Here is a 14,259-nt window from a genome sequence, read left to right on the forward strand (position 1 = left end):
TGTTGTATTCTGCGCATGTGGCAAATAAAGTTTGATTTGATTTGACGCACACCTCCAACTCAATCATCAAGTTTTCAGATGACACAACAGTAGTATGCCTGATTACCAACAATTACGAGACAGCCTACAGAGAGGAGGTGAGGGCCCTGGGAGTGTGGTGCCAGGAAAATAACCTCTCCCTCAATGTCGACAAAACAAAGGAGCTGATCGTGGACTTCAGGCAACAGCAGAGGGAGCACGCCCCTATCCACATCGACGGGACCGCAGTGGAGCAGGTGGAAAGCTTCAAGTTCCTCGGCATACACATCACTGACGATCTGAAATAGTCCACCCTCTGCAGCAGAGGTAACTCCAGGTCTTCCTTTCCTGTGGCGGTATTCATGAGAGCCAGTTTCATCATAGCACTGGATGGTTTTTGAGATTGCCCTTGAAGAAACTTTGAAAGTTCTTGAAATTTTCCGTATTGACTGACCTTCATGTCTTAATGATGGACTGTCATTTTCTTTGCTTATTTGAGCTGTTCTTGCCATGATATGGATTTGGCCTTTTACCAAATAGGGCTATCTTCTGTATACCACCCCTACCTTGTCACAACACAACTGATTGGCTCAAACGAATTAAGAAGGAAAGAAATTGCAGAAATTAACTCTTAACAAGGCACACCTGTTAATTGAAATGCATTCCAGGTGACTACCTCATGAAGCTAGTTGAGAGAATGCCAAGAGTGTGCAAAGCTGTCATCAAGGAAAATGGTGTCTACTTTGAAGAATCTCAAACATAAATATATTTTGATTTGTTAGCACTTTTTTGGTTAGTACATGATTCCATGTGTTATTTCATAGTTTTGATGTCTTCACTACTATTCTACAATTTAGAAAATAGTCTAAATAAAGAAAAACCCTTGAATGAGTAGGTGTGTCCAAACCTTTGACTGGTACTGTATATATTTTTTTCTCCACTTGTCTGAATTTGACTTGTTTTGGTATCCTTGTGAGGACTTCTGGTCCTCACAAGGATAGTAAAACCAGATCCGCAGAGTGGTACCTGTGTTCCGATGAGAGTGATGTCCTGCAGCAGTGTGTTGTCAGACAGAACCAGGAGTCTGTACTGTGTGATCAGACCATTGGGCTGGGCAGGGCTTCTCCAACTCACACCCACCGACACAGAGTCTAGTGCTACTGCCTGCAGAGCCTGCACCGCACTGGGAGCTACACACACACACACACACACACACACACACACACACACACACACACACACACACACACACACACACACACACACACACACACACACACACACACACACACACACACACACACACACACACACACACACACAGAGAGAGAGAGAGAACCAGACAGTCTTAGAGACAATGTTAGAGAACCAGGCAGAATGTTTAGATGTTCAAGGTAGGAAAATACTCCTGCACTCACCTCATTGACCAATAGGGAAAGGAAAAGTACTGCACTGGTAGAGCACATCACTCAAGGCACGTGTCTGTTCTTACCCTCAGCATGTGTCAGTACAGCAGAAAAGGCCTCAGGCCCCAGCAGGCCAGCAGACTTGGCCCGGACCTCTACTCTGTAGTGTGTGTAGGGAGTCAGACCAGAGTACACAAACTTAAGGTCCCCTGTGCTGTTCTCATAGATAAACCCTGACACACACACACACACACACACACACACACACACACACACACACACACACACACACACACACACACACACACACACACACACACACACACACACACACACACACAGTGTTAGGGTTAGATCTGCCACCTTCAGTGTTTTTACTTCAGCAAGTATTTGAAATGTACTGTATATGTGTGTGTCTGCATGCGTGCATGTGTGTGTGTACCTGTGGGGCCGTAGAGATGGGTGACGTAGCTGAAGCGTCCGGTAACAATAGTTGGCGGATCCCAGGAGACAGAGACTGACTTAGACGTCACATTCCATACCGACAGGTTGTAGGGTGGGTCCTCTGGGGCTGCAGCACACAAATACATATTCACATGGTGAGAGAGAGAGAGATGAAGCGAGGAATAGATAGAGAGACACGGAGGAATTGAGATGTAGACGGTTATAGAAAGCAATATGGAGAGATGGGCAGAGATATGTAGAGAGGTGGAGTGTGTGTTTGTGTACCTGACTCAGGCATGCGGACCATGGTGGAGGCTACCTGTCCCTCTCCGTCAGAGGTGAAAGCGGACACTTCGAAGACGTATGCTGTGTAGGGACGCAGCTGGTCCACCCCTACGGATATTGGTACAGCCCATGTGGTGGCAGGTGGGACGGCTGACAGGGTGACAGGAGGAGAGGACGCTGTCACCTCTGATGGACTTGCGGTCCCACGAGACAAGATTTCTACTGCATCCTACACACACAGACACACACTATGTATTTAAGTACACAAAGACAGAGCTTATGTAACATTTTAAATGTTATGCTACATTTTTTAACTGCTAATGATATAATATTTTAAAAGCTTTCTAATGTTTACTGTTAATGTCTGATTGTTTTTGTCTTCGTTTTGTCGATGTTGTTTTGTTTTTTCACTTGCTTTGGCACTATAAACACATGTTTGTTTCCATGCCAATAAATCCACTTTCAATTTAGTTGAATAGAGAGAGAGAGTGAAAGAAAGAGAGGGAGAGAAAAAAAACTGGAGGCCTGTAGCATTGCTCTGTTTGGACCGCAATATATTTTCTGAAAGTTGAAAAACCAGTTGAAAAAGCTAATCTCACATACTTCACAGAGGACCAAAGTTAAAACTAGATATTCTTCTGTTACCGATATGGTCATAGTATCTCTAGACAGACAGAGAAATAATGAGAAAGACAGATAGACATACGTACGTTGCAGTGTGGTAGCGCTACGGTCATGATTTCCTCAGCATCCAGCTCCAGCATGCGGACGGTCTGACCGGTACGAGCGTGTTTGGCTTTGACCGCAAACTTGTTGATCAGACCGTTGATGCGGAGCGGCAGGAACCACGTGACCACTACGAACGTGTGGTTCTGAGCAAATGCTGTCAGATTAGTCACCAGGCCGGGGGCTTGAGAAAGGGATAGACAAACTGATGTCATTGTCTGTGTGTATAAGTGTGTCTGTATTTGTATGTTTTTATTGGATACCTACGGGCCTCAGCAGTTTTGATGTACATAGACTTGCTATAGGGACCAATACCAGCAGAGTTTTCTGCTGCAACCTAGATTATATATATATATATATATATATATATATATATATATATATATATATATATAGAGAGAGAGAGAGAGAGAGAGAGAGAGTCATTATTACTAATTCAAGATTCAGTCATCAGATCTCCCCCATGTTAATCTCTACCAGCGATCAGGGACGTTTACTGATGCAACAGCCACACAACACCAGGCAGGCAGGTACACACACACACATAGCCATAGCATCACACTGCTAGTTTGTCTATGAAGCTAAGCAGGATTGGGCCTGGTCAATCCCTGGATGGTCCATGCTATCGGGGATCCTTTGGAAGTCCCTACCCCATTGAAGTAGAAATGTAAAATGGTAAAGGTAATGTTAGGGTTTAGGGTAGGGACATCCCAAGGATTCCAGATAGCGCTAATCATCCCTGGACAGGAGACACAGATGATGCTGGCTGTGGTGTTGGGGAGGCCATATGGGGTCAATATTAAATGAAATATTAGTCTTAAAGGAAATATTCACCCATTTTTAATGTATATAATTCGTGTGCATCTCTGAGCGATTCCCGGGTTCATTTCATGTGCATCTGCAGTATTCCTCATTCAATCAGGCATACATTTAGGGGGGCTTCCTGGTGGCGCAGCGGTCTAAGACACTGCATCTCTAGTGCTAGAGGTGTCACTACAGACCCTTGTTCAATTCCAGGCTATATCACAACCACCCGTGACTGGAAGTCCCAAAGGGCAGCGCACAATTGGCCCAGCGTTGTTAAGGTTTGGCAAGGGTAGGCCGTCATTGTAAAGAAGAATTTGTTCTTAACTGACTTGCCTAGATAAATAAAAAAATACAAATACAGCCAGTATGACAAGTTTTGCATCATATAATGGGTAACTACCGTGTACAGCAGGGGTGGGCAAACTGTTTGGCTCAAGGGCCACATCGGGATTTCAAAATTCAACGGAGGGCCACACAGATAATTTTTGTACATTTTTTGGGGTCAAAATCAATTTCGCGGGCCAGAAAAAGGGCAGGTATTTTAAAATATATTAATCCATTATAATTTCTACATCCTCTCTATCTAGTTTTAGATGTTCAAGAGTGGCCTGGAGTGTTATTTAAACCCCAAATAATAATTTCCCCCTTAAAAAAAAAAAAAAATAAGGGGTTTTACTCAAATCTCCTGCACGGCGGATTGAATGGGCTCGCGGGCCATAGTTTGCCCAACCCTGCTGTAGAGAGTACCCTTTAGATGAGATGTTAAAGTGAGGTTCTGACTCTAATAAGATAATGAAATGGCTACATAGCTATGAAAACAGAGCAGAGAATATTAATAGAAGACAGAACAGAGAATATGAAAAATCTAGGAAGAGAAAAGGAAACAACGGATAGAGATTATTGAATGAGGAGCAGGGCAAAGCAGCACATAGCTCGCTCAGTACTGCTGGGTGTGCTTATACAGTACACATAAGTAACGTCTGGTAATGTGATACACACACACACACACACACACACACACACACACACACACACACACACACACACACACACACAGGTAATTAAGGATTAATGCATTCTGAAAACTATTAACCATGACCACACACAACATATTGACATAGATCCATAGATGTGTTTATATGATAAATAATTTAATCACAATCAATTATTCAACCAGATCAAGAGAATAGTTTCCCCGCTGGAGGCATCTGCCCAGAACACACAGGCATGCACACACACACAGCCATTACGGTAAAGCTAGGCCTCAAAATAAGACCTCATGAGATATGTAATGTATTGCCATAAAGATTTAATTAAGCAATAAGGCCAGAGGAGGTGTGGTATATGGCCAATGTACCATGTATGGTTGTTCTTATGCACGACACAACGCGGAGTGGTATTTTGGCCATATATCACAAACCCCCGAGGTGCCTTATTGCTATTATAAAGTGGTTGCCAATGTAATTAGAGCAGTAAAATAAATTTTTAGTCATACCCGTGGTATACATCTGATATACCACGGCTGTCAGCCAATCAGCATTCAGCGCTCAAACCACCCAGTTTATAATTATTTTTAGCTTGACTGTTTTGCATGTTATTTTGGCATTAAAACGTGTCACATATCAGTTTGCAAACAATGTAAAAAAATCTATATATCATTGAGTTAATAAGGCGGCATACAAACATGGTCTCTTCTTTGTTTTCTTGAGTAAGGCAGTTTCAGCCTAGCTCAGTGCATTCTGTGGTGGTGGGGCAAGCCAGCAGAAAATACGGAGCGTTGCACCGTGATTGGCTCAGTGTTTTGTCACTCATGGGGACACTACGTCACTGCCAAGTCTAAGGGTTAGACCTAAAAAATTGTAGCCCTTTGGGTTCTGCCATCGAGTTACATTAGAAGTGCCCATCCAAGAAGGCTCAAGGTCATTGGCCACAGATACAATTAAGTAAAATCACGTATCTACAGTAACTTATCTTACAAGCTAGCAGTCATCATCATGAATCAAGTCAACGATCTACTGGCAAATGCTTTTCAACCCTTGTCATATGAAGAGAAATAATGAAGAGAAATTCAGTGGAGTGGTTCTGTGGTCCCAATTCTGGGTTTAAGGGTCTCTTTTCCAAGCTTAAAATTATAAACATTCAACATTGGCCATGCTGTCAATCCAGTATGATTTCTGCCGCGCTCAAAACAACTGTTAACTCGGAACTGGGAAATCTTCAGTGAGTTCAAGACAACTGGGATCTCGGGGAAAAAACGAGCTCCGACTGGGAAAATACGTTTTGAACGGTTATCCAACTCGGGCCTCTTTCTAGAGCTACGACCTGAAGATCACTGACGTCATCATGATTTGACTTTGTTTTTTTTCAGAGTTCCCAGTTTTCTTGAAAGCGCCATAAATCCAGAGAATGCCAGACTTTGATGACAAAATTTACCCACGAAGGACCGCCGCGCCACATTCCTGTTCAAGTGAGCACATCACAACAAGGTGACATACTGACCAGACCGCACGCATGCATTTGTCCGCGTGCGCCATCGCATGTAAGTTGATTTTGTCTACCCACACCAGACGCGATCAGGACACGTAGGTTGAAATATCAAAACAAACTCTGAACCAATTATATTAATTTGGGGATAGGTTGAAAAGCATTAAACATTTATGGCAATTTAGCTAGCTAGCTTGCTGTTGCTAGCTCATTTGTCCTGGGACATAAACATTGGGTTGTTATTTTACCTGAAATGCACGAGGTCCTCTACTCCGACAATTAATCCACAGATAAAATGGTCAGCTGAGTTCGTTTCTAGTAATCTCTCCTCATTCATGCTTCTTCTTCTTTGGACTTTATATGGCGGTTGTTAACAAACTTTAAGGTGCATTACCACAACCAACTGGACTGCAGTGGGGACCTCAGTTCATCTTTCAATCACCCAAGTGGGTATATGCTCCTAAAAACCATTGAGAAGATGGGAGAGGCAGGACTTGCAGCACGTTGAGTATCACAAATAGAACCAAGTTCTATTTTAGCGCCTGGCTACGCAGACGCTCGCTAACACGCACGAGCAGTGTTGGTGCAATGATAGAATAACATGTATGTGTAAATATACTGTATTTTGCAACGCTCCCGTATGTAATGCGTCCGGTCTGGTCAGTATGTGAGTCCAAAAATGTCTTGTATGGTGCTGCATAAATGATGTAATATGCCACAGAGATATGTATACTGTAGCTAAGAAAGTAATACTAAGTGTATGTTGTGTAGTAAGCTGTTCGTAGCCCATGTGCCTCATCCTTATAATTTGGTATATTTTCCCTTCTTCATTTCATCTACTGTTCTGACTTGGTGGTGCACATGTAGCCTATAACGTGTTTTCGAGAAATGTAATCATTGAATATTGTAAAAGCTTTCCTCGTCTGCTTATATGCCCCCTTTATTTATCCTACGGTTCTGACTTGGTGAACAGGGAGAACGGCCCATGTTCTGAATTCTGTCGCTGTACATTTCCAAAGTGCTAATCAAATAGTTATATTGACTACATCCGTCGTGGCTTGCTTATTAATGTCTTAATCGAAATTACGGATTGCCTCTTATCCGCTTGTCATCCCCTAATGCCATAGTTTGTACATCTCAACTGTCAGTAGAAACCACATTTGTTTAAGCAAGTCAGCCATATCAGCTATGTTTTTTTAAAGTCAGTAAATGAGGCTGAATTAACTGTTTCGCTGCCAGACAAGGCTCCGTTGATAGCCAAGTGTCGTAGTGGTAAGGTGTTGGGACTGCTGTCCTAACAGTTTGTGGGCACCGTTTGTCACCATTACAGTGCAACTAATGTATTGTTTAGTGTTGTGTTGTGTAGTGGCTTTGCTGGCATGCATCTGGCCAAATTATTATTTTTTTTCACACGAAGTATTACATGCTAATATCACCACTGCACCTACTGTCAACAGCGCGAAACAAGAAATAAAAATAGGAACGCAAAGCTTTATCGTTGGATTTTATACAGAAATGTTTGGTAATCAACTACGAATGGCTTGGAGATCGCGATTGACCGGTTGGTGACTACTGCCCTACAGGGTCACAGTGAATCTATTGGTTTGAGTAATGACTACAAAATCACTTAGAGTGACTGTACTCAGATATATGAAGTGCAACAGGTTTTCTCAAAAGTTTTGATTAATGACAGCACATTGGGATTTACAGTGTACTTATGTGTATTGATTGAGTGTTACCTTAATGTTATAGGTAGATCCTGGTAAAAAGAGGTTGAGGAGGGTCTCAGGGACATCCAGGTGCTTGGTCACCTCTTTGAAGGTGGTATCTGGATATGGACACATCTCCTTGTACCTGAAATAGAAACACATTTTTTTTTTTAAATTTTTATTTAACTAGGCAAGTCAGTTAAGAACAATTTCTTATTTACAATGATGGCCGACACTGGCCAAACCCAGACGATGCTGGGCCAATTGTGTGCCACCTTATTAAGGGACTCCCAATCACAGCCAATTGTGATACAGCTTGGAATTGAACATGGGTCTGTAGTGACGCATCTAGCACTGAGATGCAGTGCCTTAGACTGCTGCGCCACTTGGGAGCCCTACATTTAACCACCAGATTATATAAAAACAACTTTATTTAAATTTGATTTAGAAGTAAATAAATGTGGAATATCAACAACCTATTCTCCTTATAGTGTTATTCCCGACCCAGATTAAGCCTAGACTGTAAACTCCAATGTGCTGTCATTACTAAAAACCTTTGAGGAAACCCGTTGCACTTCATATACATTTTCCCCATTAGCTGACGCCCACATGCAGTGTGTGTGTGTGTGTGTGTGTGTGTGTGTGTGTGTGTGTGTGTGTGCATCTATCAGTTACACACGCATGTCAGTACATACACACAACAAGTAGGTCACATGGGAGAGAGCCATTGTGCCGTGAAGTGTTGCTTTATTTGTTTTTTTAAACCAGGTTTGCTGTTCACTTGCACTATATAAGATGGAAGTGAGTTTCATGCACTCATGGCTCTATATGATACTGTATGTTTCCTTGAATTTGTTCTGGACCTGGGGACTGTGAAAAGACCCCTGGTGGCATGTTAAATGTCGCATGCACAAGTACAGTGAAATGCCTTTCTTGCAAACTCAAAACCCAACAATGCAATAATCAATAACAATGTATTACTAGAAAGAAAAACAACACGAGAAGTAAGAATAAGAAATATTGAATACACAATAAAGTAAGTAAGTAAGCATACTATATAAAGGAAATATTTAGAAAATCAGTTCCAGTACCATATTTACATGTACAGGGATACTGGAGTGATAGAGGTAGATATGTATAGGGGAAAGGTGACTAGGCAACAGGATGTAAGATAAACAGAGTAGCAGCAGCTTGCATGTGAGTGGGTGTGAGGGTGTATAGTCAGTATAAATGTATGTGCATATTATGTGTGAGTGAGCAAATGATGGAGTGTGTGTGTGTGTGTGTGTGTGTGTGTGTGTGTGTGTGTGTGTGTGTGTGTGTGTGTGTGTGTGTGTGTGTGTGTGTGTGTGTGTGTGTGTGTGTGTGTGTGTGTGTGTGTGTGTGTGTGTGTGTGTGTTGGAGTGGCTGTGTGAGTGTGTAAGGCCCTGTGTGCATAGAGATGGTGCAAAGATTGAAATAAAAGTTCAATAAAGGTACAAGGTAAACTCGGTCCATCTAGCTATTTTGTTAGCTATTTATCAGTCATTGTCAGGAGTGTGCGCAACTGGTTAACTGAAGTCAGGTGCAGGAGAGCAGAGATGAGTGAACAGGCACACTTTATTTGGCAGAAGGAAAACAGTCAGACGCAATTGCGTAACGACACTCCCGCCAAAGGCAAGAGTGAATAGCGCACTCGTCACACAAATAATGTACAGCATACAATACCACGGGTTCCAAACAAGACCTGGCGAAAAACCAGCATGAAGCGTCACACATAACACGTAACAAACAATTACACACACAGACATGGGGAGAACAGAAGATAATATACACATAGAGTGATGAGGCGATGTAAAACAGGTGTACGGAAAAACAAGACAAAACAAATGGAAAATGAAATTCCTGTGGTGGGCCAGGTGCAATGCATGCTGACATGGTCGCCAGGTGTACAGTGTTTCCTCTGACACATTGGTGCTTCTGGGTTAAGTGGGTGTTGTGTCAAGAAGCAGTGTGGCTTAGCTGGGTTGTGTTTCAGAGGACGCACAGCTCAGTTCAGCTTAATCTGGGTTTACATCATACAATATGTCTCTTTACCTGATCACATAACCGTCGATGGGAGAGTCAGAGGGCATGGTCCAAGACAGAAGGATCCCATTGGAGCCTACCCTCTCTCCCTCTAGATTGGTAGGTGGGGATGTTGGGGCTAGCAGAAGAAGAAGTAGTTCAAGCCATATTCACCAAAATCTCCTGAAATTCTATTAGATATGTCATCATAAAGCAACCAAACCATACATAAAAGTCCTTAACAAGTAAATCTATTCAACAAATTGGGAGGATGTTGTGAAAGATGGGGGTGACCGGGGTTGGTTGTCACACTTTTTTACTCTCCTGTGTATTTCTCAGCACCAGTATATCTTACAAGACTTACAAGTCCAAGGTCTTGGGTTGAAATGGGGAGTCTTTTAATCCTCATATCATATTCCAACATGGAATTATAAGCCATCAAACACACTCTGTCCACTTGTTACAACCAGCCCCATCGTGGGGTTGGATGTCACACAGTATGGGGTTGGTTGCCACTATGTTTGCTAGTAGCTTATTCCTTTTGTAACAAGAAATTAAGCACTATACCATACAGTCTTAGAAACAGCAAAGCCTTTCTTTGATCGAACAATATTCCTAACAAAATTCAGCATTTTATGCTGTGAGAATAACGTATGACATTTTGTGTATTTATGTGTGCGTGTGTGGGTGTGTGACAGAAAAAGGATAGGCTTGAAATATAGCTCTCCTGTTACTCTTTTCTACAAACATAATTGTTCATGGATACTCACATAATTCAAACATTTCCAAAGAAAATTCCAAGATTTGTTATTTTTACTTTCACCTATGAAAAACATAGTTTCACTCACCTCAATTGTTTGTCATGCATGTGAGTTGACCAGTTGGATGAATTATTTTTTTTAAATGCACACATTTTAACCTTAAAAATATTACACAGGTCCATTTAGACTGGGAATAATTACATCTATGACAACTAACCCGTGAGACAACCAACCCCGGTCTCCCCTACTCTTGTTGCAGATACTACAGATACTGCTGTTGTTTGGTATTGGGTCAACCAACTGGGTGTGGGTGTATGTGACCAGCTTGCTCTATTCTGGTGAGAGCTCTGGCATTTCACAGACATTCACTACAGCCTCATTCATCCTGCTTAGTACGACTACAGTTACCACGCACACACACACACCACACACACACACACACACACACACACACACACACACACACAGTGTGGGAGATAATAAAGCAGAGGGCAGCAGCAGAACAGACCCAACGATTCCTCAGAGCACTATTAGTTTGACTGTCACACATTCAAGTGTTTGTGTATGCGTGTGTGTATGCGTGTGTGTTTGTGTGTGTGTGTGTTTGTGTCTCACCGGTTTCGTTGGTGTTGATAATGCGGCTGACCGGAGGGCTGAGGTTGGAGGAGGACGCGGCAGTCACCATGACCGTAAACGCTGTTCGAGAACTCAGACTGGATACATCAGCCTGATGAGAGACCGCATGGTCAGAACATGACTACAACACAACTATGCGGTTGCAGACGTGTGTGTGTGTGTGTGTGTGTGTGTGTGTGTGCGCGCGCCAGTCTAACCTGTGAGTGTGTGTATCCCAGGTAGGTGATGAGCAGGAGGAGAGTGAGGCCCATGATGGAGTTAGCACAGTTAGCTGGTCAGAGGCAGCAGGTTAGAGAGGAAGAGGCCGTGTTAGCGTCTAGTGCTAACCATTATCGAAAGATTCTAGATTAGAGGGCTTAGTCTAGAGTTAGCAGTTAGCGTGAAGTTCTAGTTTGCAGTTCTTCAGTCCAGTGTTGTCAGCAGTTTAGCTACAGCAGGTCAGTGTTAGAGCAGGTTACAGCAGCTTAGTTCTTAGAGCAGTAGTCCAGGCCTAAAGTAGTAACCCAGTCCACAGTTAAGAACAGTTAGCCACGGTTAGCCGGTTAGAGTTGAAAAGTTTCAGGGCAGTGCATACCACCGTAAAGTAGAAACAGTTAGAGCAGGTAAGTTACAGTAGTAGTACTAGTCCAGGGTAGCAACAGGTTAGCTTCAGCAGTAGTAGTTATAGTCCAGCTCTGGTAGTAACCCAGTCGTCCAGTGGTCAGCCGGTTAGGGTCAGAGAGAGTCAGGACATTGTGTCCACCATAACTCCCCACAGGCACTCTCTCACTCTATCTCACTCTCTCTGGGGAGAGCAGCTTCACTGAATAAAAGATTCAGGGTTTAGCTCAGGAGGTCTACCAAATAAATAATGAGCTCTATTACTCAACCTGTGTGTGTGTTAGGTTACATTGGGGGTTATCTGACACCTGGCTGCTGAGCAGAGCTGGGAAGGGTTTGGGTCTGGGGGAGCTACAGTGCCTTGCAAAAGTATTCATCCCCCTTGGCGTTTTTCCTATTTTGTTGCATTACAACTTGTGGATTACATTTATTTTTATTTGGATTTCATGTAATGGACATACACAAAAGAGTCCAAATTGGTGAACTGAAATGAAAAAAATTACTTGTTTAAAAACTTTTTTTTTTTAACTCGGAAAAGTGGTGCGTACATACAGTGGGGGAAAAAAGTATTTGATCCCCTGCTGATTTTGTACGTTTGCCCACTGACAAAGGAAGGATCAGTCTATAATTTTAATGGTAGGTTTATTTGAACAGTGAGAGACAGAATAACAACAAAAATATCCAGAAAAACGCATGTCAAAAATGTTATAAATTGATTTGCATTTTAATGAGGGAAATAAGTATTTGACCCCCTCTCAATCAGAAAGATTTCTGGCTCCCATGTGTCTTTTATACAGGTAATGAGCTAAGATTAGGAGCACACTCTTTAAGGGAGTGCTCCTAACCGCAGCTTGTTACCTGTAAAAAAGACACCTGTCCACAAAAGCAATGAATCAATCAGATTCCAAACTCTCCACCATGGCCAAGACCAAAGAGCTCTCCAAGGATGTCAGGGACAAGATTGTAGAACTACACAAGGCTGGAATGGGCTACAAGACCATCGCCAAGCAGCTTGGTGAGAAGGTGACAATATTTGGTGTGATTATTCTGTCAATATCCCTCGGCCTGGGGCTCCATGCAAGATTTCACCTCGTGGAGTTGCAATGATCATGAGAATGGTGAGGAATCAGCCCAGAACTACACGGGAGGATCTTGTCTATGATCTCAAGGCAGCTGGGACCATAGTCACCAAGAAAACAATTGGTAACACACTACGCCGTGAAGGACTGAAATCCTGCAGCGCCCGCAAGGTCCCACTGCTCAAGAATACATATACATGCCCGTCTGAAGCTTGCCAATGAACATCTGAATGACTCAGAGGACAACTGGTGAAAGTGTTGTGGTCAGATGAGACCAAAATGGAGCTATTTGACATCAACTCAACTCGCCGTGTTTGGAGGAGGAGGAATGCTGCCTATGACCCCAAGAACACCATCTCCACCGTCAAACATGGAGGTGGAAACATTATGCTTTGGGGGTGTTTTTTTGCTAAGGGGACCTCCTTCTCTCAGCCAGGGCATTGAAAATGGGTCGTGGATGGGTATTCCAGCATGACAATGACCCAAAACACACGGCCAAGGCAACAAAGGAGTGGCTCAAGAAGAAGCACATTAAGGTCCTGGAGTGGCCTAGCCAGTCTCCTGACCTTAATCCCATAGAAAATCTGTGGAGGGAGCTGAAGGTTCGAGTTGCCAAACGTCAGCCTCAAAACCTTAATGACTTGGACAAGATCTGCAAAGAGGAGTGGGACAAAATCCCTCCTGAGATGTGTGCAAACCTGGTGGCCAACTACAAGAAACGTCTGACCTCTGTGATTGCCAACAAGGGTTTTGCCACCAAGTACTAAGTCATGTTTTGCAGAGGGGTCAAATACTTATTTCCCTCATTAAAATGCAAATCATTTTATAACATTTTTGACATGCATTTTTCTGGATTTTTTGTTGTTGTTATTCTGTCTCTCACTGTTCAAATAAACCTACTATTAAAATTATAGACTGATAATTTTTCTGTAAGTGGGCAAACGTACAAAATCAGCAGGGGATCAAATACTTTTTTCCCCCACTGTATGTATTCACCCCCTTTGCTACGAAGCCCCTAAATAAGATCTGGTGCAACCAATTACCTTCAGAAGTCACATAATTAGTTAAATGAAGTCCATCTGTGTGCATTCTAAGTGTAACATAATCTGTCACATCAAATCAAATCAAATCAAATTTATTTATATAGCCCTTCTTACATCAGCTGATATCTCAAAGTGCTGTACAGACACCCAGCCTAAAACCCCAAACAGCAAGCAATGCAGGTGTAGAAGCACGGTGGCTAGGAAAAACTCCCTAG

The 14,259-nt window shown here is 42.8% G+C and overlaps 1 protein-coding gene across 1 annotated transcript in view; it reads right to left on the reverse strand.

The window, feature by feature from the left end:
- LOC106573425 (phosphatidylinositol phosphatase PTPRQ) overlaps positions 1 to 11,406 on the reverse strand; it is a 47,228-nt gene extending 35,822 nt beyond the window's left edge. Inside the window, exons 1-8 of the mRNA XM_082963250.1 lie at positions 11,302 to 11,406; positions 9,956 to 10,064; positions 7,910 to 8,024; positions 2,864 to 3,097; positions 2,154 to 2,382; positions 1,867 to 1,995; positions 1,511 to 1,657; positions 1,045 to 1,208 (exon numbers count right to left, since the gene is read on the reverse strand). Coding sequence (XP_082819376.1) covers positions 1,045 to 1,208; positions 1,511 to 1,657; positions 1,867 to 1,995; positions 2,154 to 2,382; positions 2,864 to 3,097; positions 7,910 to 8,024; positions 9,956 to 10,064; positions 11,302 to 11,371 — 1,197 coding nt within the window. The 5' untranslated portion in view covers positions 11,372 to 11,406. The remainder of the gene's footprint in view (positions 1 to 1,044; positions 1,209 to 1,510; positions 1,658 to 1,866; positions 1,996 to 2,153; positions 2,383 to 2,863; positions 3,098 to 7,909; positions 8,025 to 9,955; positions 10,065 to 11,301) is intronic.
- Between the last annotated feature and the right edge of the window lie 2,853 nt (positions 11,407 to 14,259).

The sequence above is a fragment of the Salmo salar genome, chromosome 16 (assembly GCF_965601325.2).
Source record: "Salmo salar chromosome 16, fSalSal1, whole genome shotgun sequence".
Classification (NCBI taxonomy): Eukaryota; Metazoa; Chordata; class Actinopteri; order Salmoniformes; family Salmonidae; genus Salmo; species Salmo salar.